The sequence below is a fragment of the Triturus cristatus genome, chromosome 6 (genome assembly GCF_964204655.1).
Source record: "Triturus cristatus chromosome 6, aTriCri1.1, whole genome shotgun sequence".
Taxonomy (NCBI): Eukaryota; Metazoa; Chordata; class Amphibia; order Caudata; family Salamandridae; genus Triturus; species Triturus cristatus.
Window position 1 is genome coordinate 1,738,329,624 of NC_140589.1, and position 27,491 is coordinate 1,738,357,114.

General features: G+C 41.6%; 1 protein-coding gene across 2 annotated transcripts in view; it reads right to left on the reverse strand.

Moving 5' to 3' along the window:
• Positions 1 to 23,895: 23,895 nt before the first annotated feature.
• LOC146821901 (zinc transporter ZIP9-like) overlaps positions 23,896 to 27,491 on the reverse strand; it is a 164,395-nt gene continuing 160,799 nt past the window's right edge. For both annotated transcript variants that reach the window (XM_085612990.1, XM_085612989.1), the window contains one exon: positions 23,896 to 26,746. In XM_085612990.1, the coding sequence (XP_085469116.1) occupies positions 26,517 to 26,746 (230 nt within the window). In that variant the 3' untranslated portion in view covers positions 23,896 to 26,516. The remainder of the gene's footprint in view (positions 26,747 to 27,491) is intronic.

Here is a 27,491-nt window from a genome sequence, read left to right on the forward strand (position 1 = left end):
TGCAGTGGATTCGTGCACACGTTTTCTCTGGGTATGGCCACAAAGGAGTGCTGACTCGCGGACTGTCATCAGGGATTTGCGTGTCTTTGTGGGAACTTTTGCGTGTGGTACCTTCCATTCTGATCAGGGCCCTGCGTTCGCCTCTAAGGCTTACAAGGAGGCTATGAGAAATTTGGGGGTCCAAGTCAAATTTTCGTCCCCCTACCGACCTGAGGGTAATAGTGTGGTGGAGCGAATGAACCGTGACTTAAAGCAATCTTTGACAGCACGTGTTTTAGGCACAGGCCGGAACTGGCTAGCCCATTTGTATAACGTCCAACGTGCACTAAATAATCTCCCTAGAAGGTCTCTGGGTGGGCGGACCCCGTACATGATGCTCTTTGGAATCAGAATGTTTGTCCCAGACCTTGATGGTCTAGACATGGCGGCGTCGACCGCACCCTTTGACGTAGATGATCACTGTGCTGTTTTGCAGACTCTACAAGAAGCCAGAGACACTCTTTCCAAGGAACACTTGCCCTCCACGTCTGAAGCTGAGGTTCAGATTCCGGTAGTCGGCTGGCTACCCCGAGTTGGAGACCTGGTCCGTGAGAAGGTGGAGAACAAGAAGGAGTTCAGCCCCTCTTATCGTGCACCGGTTCCAGTGCTTGGTGTGCAGGGTACGAGAACAGTCATTTTACCTCCACTTCCTGGTCGAAAAGAAAACAGGTACATCTCTATTGACAATGTCAAACTTCAGCGAGTGGCCGATACTTCTTAGTCTGACTCCAGCAGTTTCATGCCAGACGATGCAAAGAAATTCAATGTTGGTTCCTGCTTCTAACACCTTGTCTGATGTTGCCATCGAGATGCAGTCAGTTACTGATCCCTTGTTAATGCCACCGGCTGGTGGTCTGCCCGAAGAGACTGAGTATGTTTATCCTACAAATGGTCACTCGCCTGTTTTACAATCTACGGCAGTTGACCAGTCCCGTTTTTCCTTTGACACTAACTCACTGCCCTCCACTCCCCCTTCGAACATTGCTGTTTTTGCTAGTTGGTTTAAAAGACATTTTTTGATTACCCCTTGGACATACATCTGGCTGTTGCTTTTCAGTATTTTTTTGTTTATGTCCATTGGATTTGTAATAGTGTTTTTCCGTCTGGTGGATGGCCACTATCTCAAAGAAAGATCAACAATTAGACTTATCGATGGAACTTTGGCCCCCCACTCCTCGTCCCACATCATGAGAAGGGACCAGACTTTTGTGAATATTACTGCCTGGCCCGTTTTGGATGGAATTGCGTGGGATGCTGTTAAATTCCAAATTCATGGTCCTACAGAGGTCATCAATGTACCTAATGTATTTCGTGTTTCTATGGGTGATGTGGTTAAGCAGAACATTCGTTCAGATGATTGGGATGTTCATGCCATTGAAGCACTGTTTTCTGATTTAAAATATTATGCCGCTTTTGATGCAGAAGATTTATATGAAAATGCAGCTAACTATGCAGAACAGTATTGTTTTCAGCATTATGGCAATCACTTCCTGCATAAAGCGAATACTTTTCGAAATGTTGTGAATTTTACCCAATGGGAACACTGTCCCACCCCATCTTTAGGCAGTTCACCTACATTGGTTGATAAGTATACTTATTTTACTGATTACAGTGTTGCCAGCCCAGAATCCTATTATTTTAAAGTGATGCCTGAGTCTGCCTCGAAGGTTAGACTGACACACACCAAATTACTCTATTCTAAGTCCTTTATGGATGAGTTGTCAATCAAAGGTTATGATCTGTGGAAGGCTACTATTGATCTAAAATCGGTTTGGGGTTCCAAACCGTGGCAGGTTCAGGGAACTGAAGCTTTACATCGTGCCTGTCTTGTACCAAATCATATGTTGTTTTTAAATTCAACTATCTTCCAGACCACCTGTTTCGGATTGGCCACTTCTAAAAAACTAAATTCCCCTTCGGTTCCGGATCTGGGCGCTTACCCAAATTGGGATAACCACACAGATCTGTCCCTTCCTGCTTTGCAGTCATTAGTTTCTAATACATCTTTCAAGATTTCGCAATTTAGTAGTGAAGGATGGTTGATTTGGCAAAGCAGTTCCAATACCTGTCAACGTCGTTTTCTAGGTCTGAAACCGGGGTATACGCAGCAACGCGTAGACCCTCGGTTTGAGTCATCTCATACAGTAACTACCTACTCTTTAGGGAAATTATGTCAGTCCTGGCTGCGACATTCCACCTTGGCATCTATCAAAGTTCATTTATCAAAATTACATGACAAAATAGATTTGAATGATTTTGTTAAAGGTCATGTGGGTGGCAGATCCAAGAGGTGGGCGTATGCTATTTACAACGAAGTATGGAAATTGTCGCAAATTGAGGCGGCTTCCAGATTGAGAGCTATTGATCAAGCGAATACGGAAAAGGTATTAGCAGTTATTGATAACAGCATTAACTTTCTTCAAGAATTTATACATTGGATAACATTGTTTCTTCAATTGTTGATATTGTACATGATGATATGTCTGTATTGTATCATGGTCAAAACCAGTTGCGTTCTGTTATGCAGTTTGCATGGACATTACAAACGTTAAAGGCAGGAAAGGTCCCCTGGGACTATCTGAATACAACATAGTTATTTCTTCCCTTTAACCTTACTGAAAAACAGCAGTTCATGTCCATGAAAGATGCAACATATTCCTTGTCACATATCGAAAAGTTGGAGCCGTTACCTTTCTCTGTGGCGGAATTGAATTCGGCCGTGTGGTTAGTACATGGGTTGATCACTCTCCCTTTCGCGCTTTTTAAGTTTACGTCCTGTATGAAACACTATGCTCTGGGTAGATATGAACAGCTGGGTACTGCTTTCATACATGAGGTTTGGTCCCTCCCTTTTACGTATAGATGTACAAGAGACGGTACTGAGGTTTATCTGAAAGGTGAGGAATGTACCACGACACCTGATCATTCTGTAGTATGTAGGCACATTCAGTTGCACGGTGCTTGCAATGTACACGCCCCGAATTTGGCCTGCGTCCTCAAAGGTATCCCAGTGCCAGTGATTACACCATCTTTCACGCTGCTTGCAAACGGTAGTTATTTGATTTTGAATAAAGAAGCTTGCTGCGGGATGTTAGTGGGAATCCCATATATAGTGACTGTCTCGCAGAGAGTAGTCTGCTGCAATAATGTTCTATTTCCTCCCCCGCATGGGCGGCTGGATGTTTCCATCTGGCCTTCGATTCCGACCTTGAAAGCAGAGTTCAACAAGATGAGCAGAATAAGAGCTCTATTGTCCCAAAAGGAGGTGCCATTGACTTCCTCCCGGGAAACATTTGTCCTTCACGTGGCAAATACGCGCACTGAGGTACAGGCGCTTTTGAATACTGACCTCCCCCTGCATTTTGGAGCTTTGATCCAAACAATTTTCAATGCCTCGTCCACAACGGGCCTGGCTCATTTTTTTAAACTTGTGGGCTCAGGCCTCGTGACCTCCTTCCAAACTGTTTTTGGTGTGATTCCGGCATTTTTTCATTCTATTTTCTCAAGCGTCTTTGGAGGTGTCCCGCTGATTCTGGCGCTGGTGGCAGGTGTGCTACTTTTACTTTTCATACTACGGAATGGCTGCTCTTTCTGTGCCACACGACTACCTGTCCCGTCTGCATCTTCTTCGTGACAGGATGCTTGACTATTATGGTACGCTGCCATTGGCGACTTTGAGCCTAGCGTATGGATTATCCTTCCGGTATTCCTACTTCACCTGCGTGCAACCTGTCTTTCACTGCCTAGATTGTCCCTTTGAATGGCCTCTGGATTTGTGCTTGACCAACACGGTGTCTCCGGTGCCGGATTATGATAGACTGATGAGGCCCTTAGTGTCTCACGAGTTTGCCTGTTCTGGTGTTCGGATTATGGCCTGAGGTGCGGCGCATGGTATCCTGGGTAATTGGGACATCGCAAGGGCTGCCCATGACTTCCTGTATATGAGTTATTTGGAAGAACACGTCGGTTGCCCTCTGATGGTGCTAGAGGCTCCGCTTATTGAAGAACATGTATGTTCCTTTTCTTTGATTAACTGGAAGGCTGAAACATTTAGTGGCCGTGCCAACGATTTTCTGTTGGAAGCTGTTGCTACGTATGCTGCATACACGTTCATGGATTAAGTGAACTGTCATCCGTTATGTTTTTTCTACCATGTCCTGAACATTACCTGTGACTTTGGATTGCTGGCTAAAGCAGCATTTTTCGATTTTTTCCTTTCCCTTTTTGAGGTTTTTTTTTTCTCCCTTTTCTTTTTTCTTGCTTCGAACTTTCTCTGAACTGATAGTTCGTTCCACTTTGAATACGCCTTGTTCTGCTCTGTCGAAACTGAACTCTGCGTTCTCTCATTTCTTCCCTACTGGTTAGTGTTTCGATCAAGGGGGCATGTAGTAAGGAATCCCTTAATACGTCCATGCATTGTTAAGTTAGCATAACCACGTCAGATATTAGAAAGCCATCTTGCTGCTTTTGCGCACGACACTGCATCTACATGTTATTGTTTATACAAACTGCTGACTCGCGCTCAGAGACGTTTTAAGGCATGGGCAAAGTGGGCTTTGGCCCAGGGCCCCAGCCTTTCAGGGGCCCCCTGATAGAGCCAGCTCTGTTCGGCAAAAAGTCTTGACCTTGTGATCTTGAATAATTCTTAAACAGTTTGTTATAAATAGTTTTCCTTTTTTATTTTTAATGTGGGTGTTGTGTGAGAGTCTATTGTAAACATTTTTCAGAGAAATGTTGTGTTTATGTTAAATGCAACGCCCATAAACGTTTCTTTTAGATCAAAACAGACCCTCACATATGAGAAATAGGAGGGTGGCACAGAGATTATTTGCAGCAATTACACGTCACAATCCCTGAATATTAAATGTAAACACATTTAAAATGTGGATGAGTGTGCCGGTGCACTGTCAGTGACCTGGCCAAAGAGTACATGAAAGAGCTGAAATTAGATCATAAATTCAAAGCTATTCCGAGCAGGGGCCCCTAAAATACGGTTGGCCCAGGGCCCCCAAAATCCTTAAGATGCCCCTGCTCGCGCTTTGCCTCACACGAGAGCAATCTGTTGTTACCATCCCGAGCTCTGCGCAGCGACCTTGGTCTGTACATGGTGTGACAAACAGTCTGGGTTGTTAGACAATGCATGTTTTCCACTCTAGGTTGATCGACCCACTATTTAGCCATAACACACAGGCAGCTGCGAATACCTGAAAGTTGGTGCTTTTAATATTGCAGACATCATTTTTAATATTCAGACCGAAGACGAGCCTTCCTGCGAGAAGACTTCTGATGCTCCTGTGATGTGATTTCACTAAGCTGATCTTTGAGGTATGGGGTCCCCTATTCAAGCCTAAGAGACCTTTTATTAGCATAATAATAATATTAGCTTCTTAGTAAAGGGAAGGTGGTAGTATCCACTGTCATTTATAACATGATCACTCCTTTTATATTCTATGGTATTGTAACAATGCTGATGGTTTTAATTATAATCATTTGTCTGCTTGTATTAGCCAAAGTACTGCATCTGAGGACACGTGGTCTATAAAAATAAACTCTTTTTATTTTCACCGTGTCTCTGTTTTATTATTGTTGTGGACTAATGTGAGAATAATATACGAACAGGTATTTCCGATTCCCACCATTCCTGAGAGTACACTGAGTCGCTTGTTCTGGGTTGTCTTTTCATTGGGATCGCCGAGCTAAATCTCGGATAACGAATGGGACACTTATGCTAGCCGGATACTGGGTTCTGGGTTCTGAGGTGAGTTTCTGGTACACCACAATTCACTGAGGTCCTGGGGTTCGACGCATAGTTCTGTGTATAAGCAGAATCCCTGCAACAAGACCTTATGCAAAAAAACAGCTATATACTTACATATACTTACATCCTAGCACTAAGCGTTCTAAAGAAATATCTGTTATATTTTCTCATCCTTTCACTTCCCTTATCACTAGTCCACAGCATTCTATTTGTCAGCAGCCCAACCTTCATCTAAAGGATGGTATCTACTGCCCCTTCACTAGCACTCCTATCCAGCCTGCTCCAAGCATTCGGGCTGAATAAATAATACAGCAAATGTCAATGGCCAATGAAGGTTCACCTCTCTCACACCACCATTAGAACCTAATCTAAGAACCTCTAAGACATAGGAGTCACCATCCACAATTGGATCTTAAGTTACATTGCACTCAAGGCTGAAAGTTTACCTTACTATTGGAAATGGCCCTTTCTGCAGGGTCACCCCCAAACGTTTTGCCTTTGTCCTCCCTTTTTCTGAACTTGTTTTAGTTGGTTTTAGGACGCTGGGCCCTTTACCACTTATAACCAGTGCCGACATACATGTGCTCTCTCCCTAAACATAGTTTTATTGACTTATCCACAATTGGCATATTTTAATTTACGTATAAGTCCCGAGTAAAGTGCCTTACCTGTGCCCATGGCCTTTAAAATAAATCCTACTAGTGGGCCTGCAGCACTGATTGTGTAACCCATTTAAGTATCCCTTCAAAACATATCTCATGCCTGCCACTGCAGAGCCTGTGTGTCCAATTAAACAGGCAAGTTACCGGACTTGCCAGGCCCAAGCTTTTATTGTCAATATATTTACATCACCCTTAAGGTAGGCTCCGGACAGCCCAAGGACAGGGAGCAGTGTATTTAAAAAGTAGGACATGTCCTTTAAAGTTTTACATGTCCTGGTAGTGAAAGACTCTTAGATTGGTTTTCACTGTTGGAAGGCCTATCTCTCCCATAGGATAAAACTGGGATTACCTTATTACATTTCATAAGTGTAATTTCCAATTGGGAAGAGATTGGAGACCCAAGTTGGGTGTCTCTGGAATCAAAATTTAAAATCACAACTTTTATGGTGAAGTCGGATTTTAAATTATAATTCTGAAAATGCCACTTTTAGATACTTAACCATATAAGGACAGCCCAATATTCCCTTTTGGGCTTGAGTATTAAAAGTCACATAGATAATGGTCGGACATTCCAAGTAACTACCCCTCCTTTTTCCTCCCGTACACACCCATTACGCTTTGGTGTTCCCCAGGGGTCAGCATTGAGCCCTACCTTGTTTAATGTCTACGTGAGACCACTGGCGCTGATGGCCAATGCCCCGGGCATCTCCCTGGTGTCATACGCAGATGACACCCAGCTGGTGATCACCTTTTCCAACAATCCCATCCAGGACACAGCAAAATTCAAAGAGGATTTAATAGCCATCTTGGAGTGGATGACTGCTAATTATTTGCAGCTAAACTCAGCCAAATCCAAGATCTTTCTGGTAGGCAGTGATTCCCACCTCTGGGGTAATGAGTGGTGGCCTCCTGCTCTTGGAGTGCCCCCCGTACCCCAACCTGTGGTGAAGAACTTGGGTATTGTGATAGATAAAGAACTCACTTCTAAGGCCCATACCAAATCAGTGGCAGGGAAATGTTTCGGACTGCTGCAAGGTCTAAAGCCAATACTTGGTCTCTTTGATTCTCAAACTCAGCAGCTGATCATCCGAGCATCCATCCTGGCCAGATTGGACTATTGTAACATGTTACTTCTGTGTTCCAACAAATCTGTGATCAAAAGATTGCAGCGCATTCAGAATGCTGCGGCCCGCGCTATCTTTGCCCTCCCTAAACACTGTCATCTTTCCAACCTCCTCTACCACCTACACTGGCTACTTCTTGAACAAAGAGTTTGCTTCAAAATGCTGTGTATCACTCATAACATTCTCTCAAGCATCGGCCCAGGAATCTTGAGCGATTTATGCTCCTATAATATACCCATACGAGCACTGCGCTCGGCAGACCTGACCTGCTCCTTGCCAGAATCCCACGAATACGGAGGGCCAGATGGGGTGGTTGATCTTTTAAGCTGTTGGATCCCGCCTTATGGAACTCCCTCCCTCTCCACATTCGTAGCAACCCTGATCACGTGACCTTCAGAAGGCTGATGAAGACCTGGCTTTTTTCCCATTGCTAATTCTCGCTTTGCCTTCCCACTTAGTGTTCAACTTTAGCTCTGGGACGCCCCGATGCTAGGGCAGCCATGCGCTATACAAATTCTATAACATAACATAAATGGTGCCAACAAGGGATTCAATCTTCAGCAAATATTTAGAATACTATATTAATTATTCGAGACGTCTTTGTATGTCATTATAAATTAATTAAAGATTATATATCTTACTCTTTAAGAAAATACATTTCAACACAAAGGTGTATGTCTGTATATCCAATTTATTTTCAAATTAAGATTCACAAAAGTACGGATTTACAAGAAAATCTTCACATACACCCACAGACTGTGAGTGCCTCTGCTCCGAGACAGATTGACAATTTTCTAAACATTGCATCTACCCTACAAATTTAAAGGGTGATTACTTAGCACATGCAAATATTTTTATCTCGCCTGTTTCTTCGACAAGGAACATTAGATCAATCAGTCACCAGTTGACTCACCTACTAGGTGGTCTTGGATCTTCACACAACTACTCTGTCCTGAAGATGGTCTTGGATATATGGCAATTGAGACTGAAACATCAACGCCCAACCCAACTTTCCCTAACTCATTGTTACATTGATATTTTATGTCTGTTCTCATGTGAGATACAGACATTTTGAGTTGGAAAGTTGGTTCTTACATGCATTGCCGATCAATATGCTCAGATAAAAATGTTGCTGTGTCCTCTGTCAAATGTATTTGAAGATTTTCTTGTGAACCCCTACTTTTATGAATCTTAATTTTGATTTTAGAAAGTTGCCATTTTCTTACTGTAGCCAGTTGGTGGTTTCTACCTATCACTGAATACACATCCGGGCTGGGTGACAGCTGGGATTCACCCATTCCCTCTAGACAGCCACACACAAGGGAAGCTTAGGTGTGACTGATGGGTCTCCCACATCCTGATGGGCCACCCTGGGCAGGAAGGGAGGGAGGAGCTTACACACCTGACAGGCTGTGTCCTGTCCACAGACAAAGGGCTGCATACCCCGCTGTAGAGAGTCTGGAGACAGGGCAGGAAGGACAGGGACTCTGTGCACCTCAAAGGCATCTCTTCGAAGTCTCCCCCACTTCAGAGTATAAACTGGGTATAAGTACTGGACCTCAGATACCACCAACTCAGTACACTTCTTGACCTGAGGATAATATGCCAGGGAAATATTTTTTCTTTTTTTACGGAGTTTTATATAGTGCGAACTTGACCCGGTATTGGCTATCAGAGCACTTTATATAGCACCAGTTACGTTACATGAGGACACACATTCATTTTTGTTAGGCACGGAGAGATTAAGTGATTTGCCAAGAATCACAGGATGTTCAGCGTCATTGCAGAGACTCGAACCCAGTTCCCCAGATTTGAGGTCGACCCCCCTAGTCGTTAGGCCAACTCCTCGCTGTGCTGCTGAAGGACTGCCACTCTGCTGGACTGCTGCTCTGGAAGAACTGCTTGCTTGCTGTGCTGACCTGCCTGCTGTCCTCCTTGCCTGGGTGAGAAGGACTGGACCTGCATCACTTGAATCCAAAGTGACTCCAAGGATTTGCTGGTTTGCCTCATGTTCTGAACTCTCAGGGACATCAAAGACTTCCAACCACTTGTTACTGTAACATCCGACCATTTGAGAGTCTTGTCCTGCCAAGTGGTGCCAATCCTGGCCTGGGCCCTTGGAAGTGGGTATAAAGTGCTGTGCCTTCATAAATCCACACATAAACTCCAGTGTGCCACTAGGAAACAGTGCATATCCATCAATGCTGATGCATTACTGCTGCTGCGAGGATCGAGTGCATTGCATTACTGACTGTGTGGCGCATCGCCTTTGTCGCCAAAGCATCTCTGACTTTGTGTGGCTCGGAGTTGATGCATCACCTCCTTCCTAAGGATAGACAGCGAGGCAGCGCATCCTGGACTCACTGCATCTCCCTTGGCATGAATGCAAACAAGATACTTTGCAATGGGCAAGGCTGATCCTTGTATCTCACACAATAACTTGCGGTCGGCCTGAAGTTGTGGATTTGACCCACTCTAGCGCGACTAGATAGCATTGGTTGGGACTGTATGTTTTCAAGCACTATAATTCAGTATATTTTTTAATAAATCATAACTCCGGTTCTACTAATTGAATTTTGTCATTTTGGTCTTAATGTAAGCTCTATTTTTCTAATCAGGTGTGGTATCTTTTTGTGTTGTGTTTTCACTGTTTGAAGTGTTGCACAAATAATTTACACAATGCCTCTTAAGTTAAGTCTGACTGGTCTGTGTCAAGCTACCAGGGGATGAGCACAGGTTAATTTAGGGTGCGTTTGTGACTTACCCTGACTAGGACTGTGGTTCCTACTAAGACAAGGTGCATATCTCTGCCAACCAGAAACCCAATATCTAACACTTACATTCATGTTTTAAAATCACCCTCATGCTGTGGAAGCTTTGAAATGGTAGTAGGTGGCGCTGTGTCCACACCTTGACTGACACTATGGTAGTTGCCTACATTACATTACAGACTGGTGGTGGGTGGTGACTTTTGGGTTAATGCAGATAGAGAGAGTGTAAGCAGCAAACAGTACAGACAATCAGTGCCAGGCAACATCTCAAGGTTGTTGTGGCTTGTCCCCCTCGGCTCTAGTTTGCATCTGGACTTCCAATCCTACAACTTAATTTTGTTCTCCCTCTAGTTCTCCATGGGCTACCCCTTGGCCCTGGAATTAAGCATTCGCCTTTTGTTCCCACAGCACCTTCTCTTTAGTTAGGTTGAACAGGGACTGAGCCCAAATCGCCATTTTAGTTACACGTTTAAACTTGACATCTTTTCTAATTGGTGACTTTTTACATGTTTTGCACATACCTGATAGCGTACTTAGAAATGGTTCTGCAGGCAGCACATTTCTTTGTAAGCACATTATCAAGTTGCCTAGTACACTCCGTCCAAGGCTACGAACATTGAGTACAATACTATTGTTTTTTGTTGTCCACTGAGCTCTGAGTCATAAAGACAAACAAACACATAAGCGCTGCACCTCTGACACAGTGCACCAGAGGAGCACCTCTATGGATTATCCTGGATGCTATGAATGAGATGCAGCCCTGCTGATTCCAATCTCTATCCTGCAAAGGACGGCAGCCTGTTTTGCACCAGACTGGCTTCCTCAAACATCATACACAGGTATGAAGAGTTTGGCTGTCTCAAGAGATCTTGCAGAGGGTACTCTCACTAAGCTATCAATAGTGTGAGTAGGATTAGGTAGGAGTATATATATATATGCATTATCATATAATCACACAATATTGTCATAATAGTTGAACTGTTTATCATTTTCAACATTCTTGTAATACTGGTACTCATGCTGTGTTTCCTCCTTCTAATCATTGCAGCTTATGTTTTTTACACAAGAATACAATTGCTTCAATAAATGTTTGTGAAGCCAATTTGTACATTTCTTGTGTCTCCCTCTGGACATGCCTAAGTAACAAAAGGGTAGATCTATTTCTACAATTTCCTTGGGAATTAGAGTGGTCATGTCCTGAGGTTGCAGATACCATCTAGTACCCTCTTATGGTCACGGGTTTGGATGGGGCACTATGAGCTGTCTAAGAATTGGGCCTACATACTCTGCTGCTATGGATGGACCCATATTTTGACGTTTATGTTGTCTGGATACAAAGTACTACTTAATTTGTGCGAACTATATGACAGCTCCTCTTGCCTTGAAGTTTTGCAGCTGTTGGGCTGGAATCCCAGTCTTCCCAACCTTTCTTTACCACATTCACAAGGGCTGGATAACATTTAGGAATAGCGATTTCCTAAGTGCAATTTTTCGCGAATCACAATTAGGAAATCCCCATTCCTAATGTATGAAATTCTTTCAAGTTTCAATAGTGATTTGGAGAGGGTTGAAAATAAACCTATCTCGTGAATATTAATGAGATAGGTTGCAATGTGTGACCCACTATGATTTGTTGCCATTACGGGGATTGTAGCCTGCTGGGGTCAGCAGACCACCATCTCTGTGGTAAATTGCAAATGTTTTACGACAGCATTATGGTCGTAAAACATTCACACTTACCATTTCAATTTGGTAATAGGAATGGAGGCCCTAACGAAGGGACGCTCTTCAAACGCCTCTTCCAAACACCGAATTGCAAAGCCAAAGTTGCTATTTAGTAACAAGTTACTGAATCGCTATTTGGGCTTTGTACATCCCAAAAAGCAACAGCCCAATTCTGCAAATAGAGCCATTTGTGACCACAAAAATGCTTCAAAGATCTATCCCTAAATCTGTAATTAGCTGTTTTCTTTGATTGATTTATATTTGATGATTAAGTCATGCTGTTGTTTGTCTTTAGAATGAGCACAAGATTCAAGTAGGATTATACGTGGCTTGAAGCCCAAGCACCAAAGACGAATCACTGTGTCCAGTGTTTGTCTCTGTTCTCCAGTCCCCATATTGCCCTTGTCCCTAAACTTCAGAGCCATGGTATTGTGGACTTGAGATTGGGGTTCAGTTAAGATGTGGGGTTTTCTATGGGTTCTTTTACAGACAATGCCATATGCTGACACCCAGGTGCGACCTCGCACCTCTTATGCAATATTCTGACACAGAATGGTGATTCTCATATTAACATGAGTAGAGAATCAGGATTTCATTAAATACATAGAGGCTAACATTATGCTTACTCTTTTATTGCCACCTCAGTCAGCAGTACCTTTAAGGAACTTTTCCAAGCAAAAACAATCCAGTATTTGAGCACAAACAATCCACAAATGTCACTGTAATAGAACACTCTTCCTCTTTTAAATGCAAAACTGTGAAGAAACCGAAATCCTTCCTCCAATCTGCAACTTCAATGATCCTATATCCTCATGACTGTGAATCTGGAATAAAAAAAGAACATATGTAATAACATCTTGTTCTCAAAAAGAAAGCACAACTAAATTACAAATTCTTTCCTGCTTCTCTATCATAAAATGTTTTTTTTTTATAACTTATTGGAGAGTTGGGTCGGATAATGTTAGCCTCCATGTTTTTCATGAAATTCTGAATCTCTACCCATGTTAATCTGAGAATCACCATTTTATTACAAGACCGGAGGCTACCATTATGCATGTCTAAAGCCCCAAAACACCACCTCTGACATGTGTTCAATTGGTCTAAATTAATGCTTAGCAAACGTATACCCACTTTTGACCAATCAGCTGCTTAAAAAATATATTGCAATTTTCCCCTGGACCAACAAGCTTTACTTGGGCTTTATACCATTCCACATTCATCCCTGCTTGTTCCATTGCAATTTTGACCCATCTAGAAATTGTTGCTTTACTTACCGCTCTAAATGGTCTTGCATATGAGATTAATAATTGATGTTCACCATTCCTTCTATTCTCCAATACTCTAGACTCATATTCCCTCAAACAGTCAACCACACAGAACTTTTGACTCTCATCATATTTTGGATAAACTATTGACATAGACATAGTCTTTGACCTTTTCGAAAATTAAAAAAACACTCCGTCTGAGTAAACATTCTGTTGTTAACCTCTAGACATTTAACATCCGACACTCTTCTACAAGACACCAAACAAAAAAGTGTTGCCAGCTTAATGGAAAGACGTTAAGTATTCAAATATCTGTTCAATGGCCATGATAGAAATAACTTCAAGATCATATTTACATCCCACAACATATCATACCTTGCTTTTGGAGGCCTCTTTGGTCTCATGCTCTTCAAAATCCTACAAACCAAAACATTACTAGCAACTGATTTACCCCCAATACATGACCTTCAACAACTGCAGATCTAGAACAATTCAACGTCCTAGAACTCAGTCACTTTTCAAATCGTTCAACAAAAAAATGTACAACCTCTACCACAGATACCTCCACGGGATCATGTCTCCATTTCATGCACCAACCAACCCAAATCCTCAATTTTCCTTTGTATCTACGCCTGGTGCCCAAGAGCCCTAGAGCAATTCAGTAGCTCCTCTTGAAAGGCCCTCACATGCTGCAGATCTCCTGACACCTTCCAAACAAGAATGTTCAACACTCTGCTAAAAACCAAAGGATGTTCCTCTCCTTCTTCGTTTGTCAGCAGACCATCCTCTGCCATAATTAACAAGGTGATCTCAAAATCCAATTCCAGAACTGCTGGAAACCACGCCTGTGACACCCAAAAAGGTGTTACCAGTACTAACTGAAACTTCTCCTTCCTCACCTGCATAAGAACCCTCTGAATCATTGCATATTGAGGGAATGCATACCTGCTTATATCTATAAATTTCTGATGGAATGCATCTATCGCTGTCGCACCTGGATCTGGCAACCAACTGAAATACCTGTGAATCTAAAATGTCAATCTAGTTGCAAAAAGATCAACTTCCAAGGGACACACAACTTGTTCTATCCTCTTGAAAAACCTTCTGCCCAGTTTCCAGACCCTGAAATCTTTTGCATTTCTCGAATTCCAATCTGCCACTAAATTCCTTACCCCTAGAAGATATTCTGCTCTTAAGCTTATCTTGTGCACGAGACAAAATAACCAAAGGTGCTTCACTATTTCTGCTAGAGTTTTGGACCTGAAACCTCCTAAGCGGTTTATGTAAGACACCGCTGAGAGATTGTCCACTTTTATCAATACTTTCTGACCCTGTAATATATTCCTGAAACTCCTCAGGGCATATGAACCTGCTGTTAATTCCAGACAATTTATATGATGGTCCTTCTCTTGACTTGATTATACACCACCTGTTTCCTGCTCTCCCAATCAGGCACCCCAACCAATTAAACTGGCATCTGTCTCCAGGAGAAATTCTGGCACACATCTATAAATTGCTCTTTCATTTCAAGCCTCCGGATTGAGCATCCACCAATTCAGTTCTACTCTCACTTACTGATTCAAAACAACCTTGTCCCCATACCATAAACCTTCTCTCAAGGCCTCTGCTTTTACCCTCTACAAAGCTTGATAATGCAAAGAGCATGGGAATATAGCTTGGATCAATGAAGAAAACATTCCTAATATTCTTGCCAAATCTCTCAATGTCGAACTGTCCTTTTTTACAACACGTGAAACCTCCTTCTTTATCAGCTTTATTTTGTTTTCTGGTAACAACAACAACTCCCCAATTGTGTTTGTCCTGAAACCTAAGAATTCCAAGCTCTGAGATGGAATCATAATGATTTCTCCTCGTTTATGAGAAAACCCACATTTTTTAATAGATTAATTGTTTCCTTTATTGAGTTACTAACACCTCCATATCCTGCAACATCAAAAGAATGTCTTTGATATAAACAATCATGCGAAAACCTCTTTCACTCAAATAAACTACCACAACAGGCATCACGTTTGTAAAGCACCAAGGTGGTAGGCATAGAAACTGATATAACTGATTTCTCCATCTTAACTGAAGGAAAATCTGACTGTTTTCCTCCATAGGCACTGTAAAATATACATCATTCAGATCCAATTTTATCAACCAGTCTTGTCCCTGAAGCATATCTCTTAACAGATGGATCCTCTCTATCTTCAAATGCCTGTAAACTATGGATCGGTTTAAAATTCTCAGATTTATTACCAGTCTCCATCCCTTGTCCTTTTTTCCACTAAAAATAACGTGCTTAAGTGATCTCCTACTAAGCAAATTGCTCCTTTTTCTAACATCACATTTATCTATAAATCTGCCATTCTCACTTTTTCCTGATTTAGACTTAACTCCTTTGGTTCCTTTACTGGGCTCAGTACCTCCACAATTCTTTTTCAAAACCTTGAATTGTGGTCAACATCCAAAATTCCGTACTCACCTCCGGACTAAAAGGTTGACTGTCCTCTTCCCCAAATACTTCTACTTTTTTCGTACTGTCCTCTTTGAGGGAAGAATCCCAAGGAACCTTGGAAGCCTCTTCCAGTCTCTCTATTGATGTAATTATACTGGGACCTTTGATATCCCCGACCAGCATATGGCCCTTGTCTGCTGGCCCTTCCAAAAACACCTCCAAAAACCTCTCTCATATTATTCTGTGTCTTGTCTAGAGCCGTGAAAGTGGCTACATGCTTTCCTAAACTTTTTACCATGCCCTCACCAAAGAGTACAATTTTCACATTGGTGCTTGCCTCCTTATTAGCCATGTCTCCCAGTTTAGGATTAATTTTCATTAGCACTGACTTCCTACGTTCTGCCTAAGTGCCCAGAATATGCACACCATAGCTCTTTGGCTCCAACCTCGTAATAACTCCACATCTACCTGTTAGCCATTTCTATGCGCCTCCTCTGCCATATCCATAATTTTAGCCAGTAGACCCAAAACATCCAGTAGACGATCCTAGCATTGCTCTAGTGATCTTTCTAGACCCTTACCTGGATCTCTCCCCATCTTCAAAAGATAGGAAATCATGGCAGATCCAGATTGGGAGTATAGCATACTTTATCCTCAATCTGAGGCCTTAAGCATTCCACCGTTAGGACATTTCTCACTTCTCTCTCCAAAGTCCTTCTTATCCATTCCTTTATAAATTTGCTTACGTGGTCCAAAGGCCACAAATCAGCACTTCTTGGATGACTTCTATTGTATCGACTGAACAACTCTTCCCCCATGGGGTCTTTTATCACAGCATTTGCTGAAGTAGATACATCACCTTTAATATCATCATTTAAGTCATCATCCTGATTTATGTCCAAAATGTACTCATCAAACATTTGTCCTATTCCTTGCATGACATTCCAAAAAGATCCCCTTGTGTTCTCGTCATCTGATATTTCTTGTGTGTCGCCAAGGACTCCTTTACTCCTCATGCCGCTTGGGACACCCACCTTTTTCATTGAGTTTAATCCATCTTTACTGCTCTTATTCATATGCTTAGTTTTTCTAAGCTTCTTACCCTGTTTACTTTCTTTGCTATTCTCCTCCTCTTCTGACAACAATCAAAATTTCTCACCTGAGGCACAATACTTCCTTTTTCTATCAATAATCAATTCCCCACCTCTTTCATAGATGCTTTTAATTCACTTTGAATCGGCCTACGTACATTTTCTTCACTTACTCTTCCTTCAACCATATTCCGCTCCCCACTATTACCTTCTGTGGACATGGTTGCTTCGTTCTATCAAAATTCTGCATTTTACAACTAAATTATTATAACGTGAATCTTAAAATTGGTTAAAACAATCTTATTTACCTATTTTTTTTTACTCCCTTATCTACTTCACCAAATTAATGCACCTCCGAACAGCTGTTCGTTACAATGTGTCACTTTACGTGGTAACTAAGGTTTCTGTATATCGTCAGCATATTCTGCTTTTTCAACACTTTTTATCCCAATTCAAGATGGCCCCCATGATCTCGCGATATATCACGGGAATCAATCCCTGATTCTTTTCTTTGCTTTCTATCTGCGTGTGGTTAGAAACCTAAAACCGAAACACCACCGTGTTTCCTTTTGAAAGGGAGCTCGCGTTTACCTCACACCAACCTCCGCTTTAATGATACTTTGCAGCCGCACGCTCTGCCGCACGTGCCCAGACTCCAAGCCGATAAGCTATGCAGCCAGCTCATTACCTTGCGTCTAACAACAATGCTCAAATTAGCCTTCCTTCACAACCAATTATAATCGGAGGAAGGTTAAAAGTTAGACGCTACAGAAAGAAATGCGGTCTGACAAATATCGTGATTCATAAATAATATATATATTGTTTTAAGTTAGCCAATTATCCAAATGGTTTTCCAACCATTCAAACACACACCAGCTTCCAGAAATTAGAAGTCCTTCATACTCACATTCTTTCCTCACAAACTCACACTCTTTCCACATTGCAGCCCTTGGATATAATATATAAAAGATAGTTAAGGTACTTATCTGATCAGAAGCAGCATTTAAAAGAGGAAGAGTGTGCAATTATAGTTATAGTTAAAGATGCTGCTGACTGAGGTGGCAATAAAGAGTATGCATAATGGTAGCCTCCGGTCTTGTAATGAAATCCACAGACTAGACTGTGCTGCTAGCCAAGGTCAACATACTTAACTTGAAAATCATGTATGTCGGTTGACAGTGTATCCAATTAACCCCAGGTTCACTAGTGTGTATCAAAGTATGTGCTAAAATACTCCTAGAATGACATCACAAATCCACAAAGATTTCACATGAAGCTACAGATCTCACAAATTATAGTATTACATGAATCCACAATAGATCCAAAGCATGTGCTTAAAACTAAGTTATCTCTACAACTACACTAAATTGATGGTGCATCTTAAAGAAGGAGTTGGCAGTATTATTAATGCCCGATTCCAACAATATTTCAAGGCATATTCCTAAATGGATTAGCAGTATCGTCACTATGCACGTCTATAATTTATTACATATGTTAATGTACTTTTAATGCTAAGAGTCCCCTAATGAATCAACACATGCCCAATACATACTATGAGTATTATTGATAGGCAAATCTATCAATAATCTATACTGTGTGTATCACATATGGAAATAGTGCTACAGATTGAAAGATGGATACAGGAAAGGTCTTGGTAACTTACACTCACAAACGTTAAGGCGGCTATACTATTACCGATCGTGCTGTTGGTTGTCCCACTCTTATTATGGAGTGATACTATGAGAGATTTTTGGTTATTTGATATATCTTCGTTGAGTCTGATTTACACTTGATGATTGTCACCGTTATATTTGATTATCTTACTAAGAACTTACCCTAGGAATATCTATGGAATCATTTATACTCCATGACTTTTGATGATTGCTAGAAGTACTCCAATTTGCCCTGAAGAAGTTCTTATGTTTTAGAACGAAACGCGTTGGCTGAGCTTTTAGCACACTTTTTTATATCACAAGAAAAAAGGAAATTAAAAGGACTTCACTTTGGACTTGGACTTCTTGTTGGTGCACCTTCCCTTTTGTTCCAATTTTGTCATCTGGTATCCAGTGAAGTCTTCCTACGGCAAACTCCGGAAGAATTGTGCACAGGACTTTCTTATATGTTGGTGTACTGGGATTGAGGTGCCAAACTATGTGTCAGCCGTGGTTATTTTAAAAAAAACTCACAAAAGTTAACATTACATTAAAAACCAAGATAATGTATTATGGTAGCTATGAAAGATGAGGGAAAGATCAAACGTCTGTCAAATAATTGTGTGCACGATAAGGAAAGGTGATTGAGGAGGCTTTAATTCGTTGTGTGCCCATACTTGTATCATTGTTCTTAATTTACCAGATTTATTGTTATTGTTTTGGCTACTAAAGTTCTGTATGTGCTACTCGATAATTTGTCAGTGATGGTAATCTGATATAGTGGTAAAACCATATATGGTAAAAAATAGCTCCTATACAGAATTATCCTATGGAACTGGGGATTATAAGAATGTTTTTTTTCAATGTCATAACTTTTGTTCATGAAGAGGGTCAGAGATGCCATCTTTCCTTTATCCTTGTATACCGATTTTATCAGATATGCTCATTACCTTCATGGTGAGCCCTTAAGACAGTCTGTCAAATAAAAAAATCCTTGTTTATCTATTAATTTATCCAGATAGTTTACAATATACAAAGTGTTTCACTTTGTATATAAACATGACAAAAGGAAAAGAGTTATATTACTTAGTCAATATATGTAGCAGATGTTTTCACTTACAGAATTTTATGATGAATAACTTGAATGCACAGCTACTTTAATTTAAGTTTTTGTGCTTCTCCCTGGTGAAAACGTTCTACAAGAAAGAATGTGTATGTACCATTTATTAAAGCTTAAAAAACTGCAATGTGTTATAAATTCCTGCAAAACTATAAATCCCTTCTCAATCTTATTTTTGCCCTTGGAAATGTTAGTCTTCGGTTGGGAATTGGAATATAAACAATAATCTATGAGCACAAATTTTTAATGTAATGTTTTAGTCACAGACATTTTCTGGAAGAATACAAAGTGTGCTATGAGAAGGACACTGACCTATTAAGAGTTGGTGGGACTCAAATATTGATGTGGCTTGAAGTGGGTCATAGTAACTAAAAAGGTTACCATTGATCAAACAAAGGTATTTAGTAGTACAATTATTGTGATCCCTATTTTAAATGAGGTTTTCTCAGACTGAGAATGTGAGCACAAGGCCACCAAAGTGTCATGTGACTTCCTTGATAGATACAGAAGAGACCTGAAAGGCGCTCCTATGGGTCCCAATGACAAGACAACCAAGAGGCAACCCCAGTATGCCTAGGAATTTTTGTAATTACATATATTTAAAAGTACAAAGGTCCATTCAGATTCATTCAAGCTTCTTTCAAAAAGTGCAAATCATAATCCCTGATAGCAATCCATGCAATACAAACTAGCAATTTCATGTAAATTGTGTTATAGGCAACAATCATGGGCTGATGACCAGTGCAAGTATCATGTTCTCGTGGTGCAAACAGTGTGCAAGTGAAATGGTGAACAATATTAAAAAGTGCAGAGATAAATAGCCTTAGTCACAAGGACACAAATAAATCTAAATCTGGACACATATAAGTTCAGGATCACAAGAACTTCAACAATCAATCAGTGACTAAAAGAAGAAAATGTTGACATTTCATCCCACTGTACGATTTGGAGGGGTCTTACTCAGGACAAAAGACAGGTAACAGCCTGACTTGCTAATATGGTGCAAATGAATCATGCATCCATGATTGGGTCATAAGATTATATTAACACCATAATTTTATTTTATTTTACTTGTACAAGGCTGACTAGCACAACTGTGAACTCATCTGAGTACCAGTGGGGCAAGCTGGCAGCAAAATGTATGTTGCGGATTTAAACTTGAATGCTGCTTTAGGAACAGTGAGTAGACATACTGGCCCATTAGCAAAAACAAAGTAATTTCTAAGGGGCATTGATGAAAACTATCATGGCCACCTACAAAAAATGAACATTGTTAATAGACAAGCTAATGTACTCATCAGTGGCTTCATCAAGCCCTGCTACGTCAGCTGCAGCTAGGCCAGTAATAGGCTTTGTCATTGTACCTGTTCAAAGAAATGGAGGAAGGAAAGCAGGCTAAATCAAGAAATGATGGATGGAAAAAATACGGGTAAAAGTAGAAAGGTTGTGATTAAAAGAAAGGTGAAGAAAGAAAGACAAGGCGGATGTAAGAAAGACTGAAATCGTACAGGGAAAAAGAAGAATTGAAGAAATAGAAGACGTGATATATGGTGGAATGCAGGATAAAAGAAGGGGGGAAAGAAGAAAGGAAAGCAAAACAGAAGGAGCAAAGCATGAAAAGAGAAGGAACAACAAAAGAGAAGAAATATTAAAGGAGGTAAGGAGAGAAAGAAAAACCAATAGGAAGAAATGAAGAAGGGAAGGAAGAAAGGAAGGAAGGGAGCGAAGATGAAAGAATGTAAGGAAGAGTGTGAGAAGAAACAAGAAGAGATAAGGCTAGCTCTTAATTGACCGGCCTTAATAATAAAATAGGGATGGAATTCCATCTAACCTCTCAAAACTGACTTGAAGTTACCTCCTATGAGGCAGATTCAGAATCCTAATCTTGGGGTGATATCCAGAAAACAAATATGTCTTTGCCAGATTGGAATCTTTCCACATAAATGGCTCTGTCTAGTGCTCTTGATGACCACTGTGCACCGTGCTAATCAGTCTAACAAGATATTGTCTCCAACAGAACTCTCACCCATGTTAATTCAAGAAGTGAAATACTACCTCTTAGAAATGGGACATTTGTCTTATAGGTCAATTCAAAGGAAGCTCACCTGCTGATGAACATCAATAGCTCCCGTTCTCACACATCTAGCACATTATGCTGGCAGTCTTTCTTCATCCAATGTTTTGCCAAAGGAAATATATTATCTTCATTGCATAGCCCATACTTGCATGGTAAAATGGCATAGATGAAATGAGAGGGTTTATGTATGCTAGTTAAGATGCAAACTTTAAGTAGTTTCGTCAGGATAACATTGGAAAACGTTCACCTGGAGAACTCGAAAATCTAATCCTAATGGGTATAAGATTGCATGTAGCTCAAACCACTGAAGAGGAGCAAACTGTGTTTATTTGACAAGAGGCTGTGTTTACAATCAGCCATCTCTTCCCCTTTGAGCTTCTAAGAGACAATTATAATGGAAATGTAAGGGTATTGAGTCCAGAACAAAGCACTCTTAAGCATGTTCCATTACATTGTCCACTGTTGGAGTGTTGTCTGTAGGGCTAAGAATTGTTACGGTCATTTGGATTCAATTCAGTATCTTGTTTCTATTGGAAACCTGGAGTTTGCCAAACACCTTAATGCAAAAGGACATGGAATGCATAGCGCTCACTAGTAACTGGGCTGTTAAAATGAAACATGCAACCTTTCATTATCTGTATATTCCCTGTAAGGATGGATGGTTTTGCACTTTCTTTTTCCCAGAATTACTCTGAGAAAATGGTACACCTACTGGTATCACAGATGTGCCGCTGCTGACATTGGAACCCTGATAAATACAAAGGGTCTTATTCCGGCAGCATGAAAGAAACCTGTACAGTTGATGTCTAATGCATGCATTAAGTTTACTCCCTAAGAGTCGCATACAAGAGACAGGAAGACAATCTTCAAATGTCCAATGAAAGAATCTGATTTAGCCTACATAAAATGAAAACTAGACATACGTCATGTTTGTACTACCAAACTGAAGTACTGCAACTAAAACCCTTAATCCCGGGACTCGAGCAGAACCAATGTAATGGCAGGCAGGTCTAGGCAGCTTCGGCCTCTGTTATGTATTTTTAATAGGCCTCTCTCACTATCTCCCTCAGCCATGACTGCTGTGTCCCCAATGGTTATCACAGCGGAAAGCGATCAGGATGTGGACTTCCAAACCTGATTCTGCCATGTACAGAATAGAGCAGTTCTTTGCAAACAAGGTATATCAACGTCAAGTCAGTGTCTAGCCGTGCTCTCTGAACGGTGGTCACTAGAAGAGCAGCTGACACTTACACACTGTCAGCCTGATTACCTGTATTCTTGAAATGTGTTACATACGGCGCTCTAGAAAGTCCTAGAATATGCCCATGTCTCTATTAAAAAGGGTTATAAACTCATGTTGAGTTGTGTAAGTTTGGTAGATCTGAAAAGTCGTCGAAAGTCTTTGACTTTGAGTAATGAGTTACAAGCTTTGTATAAAAAAGTTTTTGCTTGGAATGAAAAAGGTCAGTGCCAACATACAGCTGGCTGATGGCCTTGTTCAAGCCGGGCTGGGTGGTTTATGCTCATCTTGTGCTGCTGGTATAGAGTCTGCCTCTCTCAGCCACACCTGGAACATGCCTCAGGGCAAAATGTATTTACCCTCCTACCTGAAATGGAACATTGCTCTTGGTTGTAAATTGTGGAGCAGTGTGGATGGCCTCATGCAGATCCTCCCACAATTGGACCTTATGTGATGTGAAAGAGAAAGTACACTCTCTTAAGATTCTAAGGTTTTACATGTTAAGACATATTTGTTCTTCATCTAGTCCTAACCAAGACCTTATTGAATATACATCTAACCTCTTGTGACAAACAACATACAACATTCACTTTGTCTACTGAATGGTGGCTGATGTTTTTTGTTAAATGAATTATGACAAAGTGAAATTGTGTATAAATACTATACAATAGCCAACCAATTTCTGGACATCCCCATGGAAACACATTCTACATCAATGGCTTAGAAAGTTAAACACTTGCTGTAGACTTCACCCTGGATTAGAAGGCCACACGTTTTAAGGCCAAATTAGCTTGGCAAATGTGTACTGGGTAATACTAAGACTAGTTATGTACAGCACTTGAGATGGAAGAAGTGTGGTCTGTTGAGGTATATGGAAATATTCTACTGTTATCAGAAAGACAAGCACACATGCTACAATTCCACAATTAGTTTATTCAACAATAGACCAGTGATGATCCTAAAAGACGTTGTTCCAAGTACAAAACCTTTTGACCACTAAAAATACAAAAACAAGTCGTCCCCAAACACTAAAAGCCAGAGGGCACACCTCTATGCACTACTGATAACAAACATGTTTCTATTATTTCAAGTGGACATCTATCCTTTGGACACCAAAGTAGACCCATTTAACTTAGTATCTGTAGCTGATGCACATACCAGTGCTTTAGCACTTAACAAGTTTCTGACCTCCTCACGCTCCCACCTCTGCGTCCAAGAATCCACAGACGTCTGTGGTATGGGATTACTCCAGTGGATCCAGTTTTGGAGTAAAAAGACAGTTGTCTACGAACTCCCATATCATTTGGTGCGGGGATGGTTGCAACCAGTGCACATGCACTCCGTGCTGGCTTTTGATGAAATATGGGATTTCATACAGAGTCTAGCATTGAAGTGCTGCAACCACGTGGATGTTCATTTTAACATGTATGCAGCATAGTAAATATGTTTTTGGACATGGAATAAAATAAAAAAATAGTTCTACAGCTACAACAACAAAAGGCATGTATCTATGCTACACATTCCTGCTCCTGTGGGTTAGTGGGTGAGTTAAGGGTAGTCATGTTGATGATTGGGGTAGAGTGTGCAGCGGAGACAAAGACTACAGTAGCTGTGGCACAATTCCAGTATTGCTCACACAGTAGCATTATTCTGTATTCACTTATATGGAATGGAAGGAGCTGAGTGCAAGTGCAAGTGTAGCCATTGCGAACAAGGCACATCATCTGGGGAACTTGGAAACATAGAAGGCACATGCCCAAATTGTCCACAGGCACCTCCTTATGTGCAAATATTTTCAAAGAAACCCACAAAGTAAACATTTTACATTAAATTTATACAATAGTGAGTATTCCTGAACACGTACGGTAATAATTTCTACTAAAGTATAAAGCACTACCCTGCAATGAGCTCACAAAGGAATAGAAACCATTACAGCAGAGTATAAACAAAGTTCACAACTTACAGAATCAACTGGAGTTGTTATTAGTAGAAAAGGAAATGTTGACCACAGACAAGAAACAATTTTAAGTGAGTGAGTGCCAAAATAAAAGGTGGTGAAAAACATCTCAATAAATAAACGATTTGAGTTTCTGTCTGGAGAGTTAATATCTTTCACAAAACTGTGCTTATTTCAGGTGTTACCATCATAAAATAACAGTGACTATGTTTGGCTGGTCATGCAGGAAATTGGCCTGAAAATAGGTTAAAATGTCCCTATTAGTAAAGGTGTTGCCATATTGCAGGGTCTCTGTTAGTATGGAGGTAACTAGGTTGCAGGATCTTTTGATATGGGTATCACCAGGTTGCATTGTCTCTGTCTGTATGCGTGCTATCGGGTTGCAGTGTCTCTGTTAGTAAGGGTGTCACCAGGTAGCAGGGTCTCTATTCATATGGACTTCACCAAGTTGCAGTGTTTCTGTTTCTATGGGCGACACCAGGTTGCAGTGTCTCTGTTGCTATGGGTGACACTAAGTTGCAGTGTCTCTGATGGTATGGGCGTCACCAGGTTGCAGTGTCTCTGTTGGTATGGGCGTCACCAGGTTGCAGTGTCTCTTTTGGTAGGGGCGTCACTAAATTTGCAGTGTCTCTGTTGCTATGGGCGACACCAGATTGCAGAGTCTCTTTTGATATGGACATCACCAGGTTGCAGTGTCTATGCTGGTATGGGCGACACCAGGTTGCCGTGTCTCTGCTTGTATGGGTCTCACCAGGTTGCAGTGTCTCTGTTAGTATAGGCGTCACCAGGTTGCAGTGTCTCTGCTGGTATTGGCGTCACCAGGGTGTCTCTGTTAGTATGGGAGTTACAAGGTTGCAGTTTCTCTGTTAGTATGAGAGTCACCAGGTTGCAGTGTCTCCGCTGGTATAGGCGTCACCAGGTTGCAGTGTCTCTGTTGCCATAGACATCACCAGGTTTCAGTGTCAGTATCTCTGTTAGGATGGGTGTCATTAGGTTGCAGTGTCTCTGTTAGTATCGGAGTTACCAGGTTGCAGTTTCTCTGTTAGTATGGGAGTCACCAGGTTGCAGTGTCTCTGCTGGTATAGGCGTCACCAGAGTGCAGTGTCTCTGTTAGTATGGGTGTCACTAGGTTGCAGTGTCTCTGTTAGTATGGGAGTTACCAGGTTGCAGAGTCTCTGTTGGTATAGACATCACCAGGTTTCAGTGTCAGTATCTCTGTTAGGATGGGTGTCATTAGGTTGCAATGTCTCTGTTAGTATGGGAGTTACCAGGTTGCAGTTTCTCTGTTAGTATGGGAGTCACCAGGTTGCAGTGTCTCCGCTGGTATTGGCGTCACCAGAGTGCAGTGTCTCTGTTAGTATGGGTGTCACTCGGTTGCAGTGTCTCTGTTAGGATGGGTGTCATTAGGTTGCAGAGTCTCTGTTGGTATGGGAGTCACCAGGTTGCAGAGTCTCTGTTGGTATGGGAGTCACCAGGTTGCAGTGTCTCCTCTGGTATAGGCGTCACCAGGGTGCAGTGCCCCTGTTGGTATGGAAGTCACCAGGTTGCAGTGTCTCTGTCTGTAGGGGCATTAGTCATCATGGAGTCCCAAAGAAAGCAGCACTGGTAGCCCTGCTCCGGTCACAAGAGTGAGGGTCTCTAGGATGCCCAGGCCCTGTCTGTGCTCCCCTGGTGCAGGCTGGTGGCCGTGGCCTCGACTGCTGATCTCTGGTAAGACATGCACTGTTGCGACGTACAGAAACGTCCCGGCTGAGAACAGCATTCCATTTCCAGTGGCGCTCATCCTGTGCTGTGAGGTGCCTCCAGTCTGAAAGAAAAATATGAAACAAAACGACAGAAGTTAAAACATCTGTAAACAGCATGACATACCCTTTGGTATAACGCATCTCCACCATATTAAATTCAAATCACTTTAATCACTTCTTACACTAGACAATGCACAATGTCCAAATAACTTGAGGTAATCCACATTATGTCTAGTCTCCCTCACAATCATGACAAAAGTGTGGCATGCTGCCTCCATGATAGACCATGAAGCCCCTGGTTACAGTCCCAAAGTCTTTCTTCTGTTTTGATACTCCCTCCTGGGCAAAGCTCTGCCCCCGCCAAGTCCCATTACAGTGCAGTGACACAGAAGCACTTTATGAAAGTAGCAAGAAAACAATCACCATAGAAGGCATCACTGTAAGGGAGAAAAATAGAAGGGGTGTAATGAGGATTATCTCATTACCCTCCCCCCATCTCCATCTTCCTGGTTACATTCACAACAACAGTGATGATAAGCTCGAAAAACCCACCACTGGTTGAGGCATTCCATAACCAAAGCAACACCACCAAAAATGTAAGGTAAAACACACTTGTGATATTTACAGTTTCAAGAAACAGTAGCAGACAAAACAGCTCCACCCACCCGTGCATCTGTGGCCACAAGAAGCTCCAAACGATGATGAGCCACAAGAGTGACTGGGAATGCCAAAGTTGCAGCCCTACAGAATCAACCATTGAAATCTGAGATGCTTAAGCTCAAAAGGCAGCCACCCAGTGGCACGTCC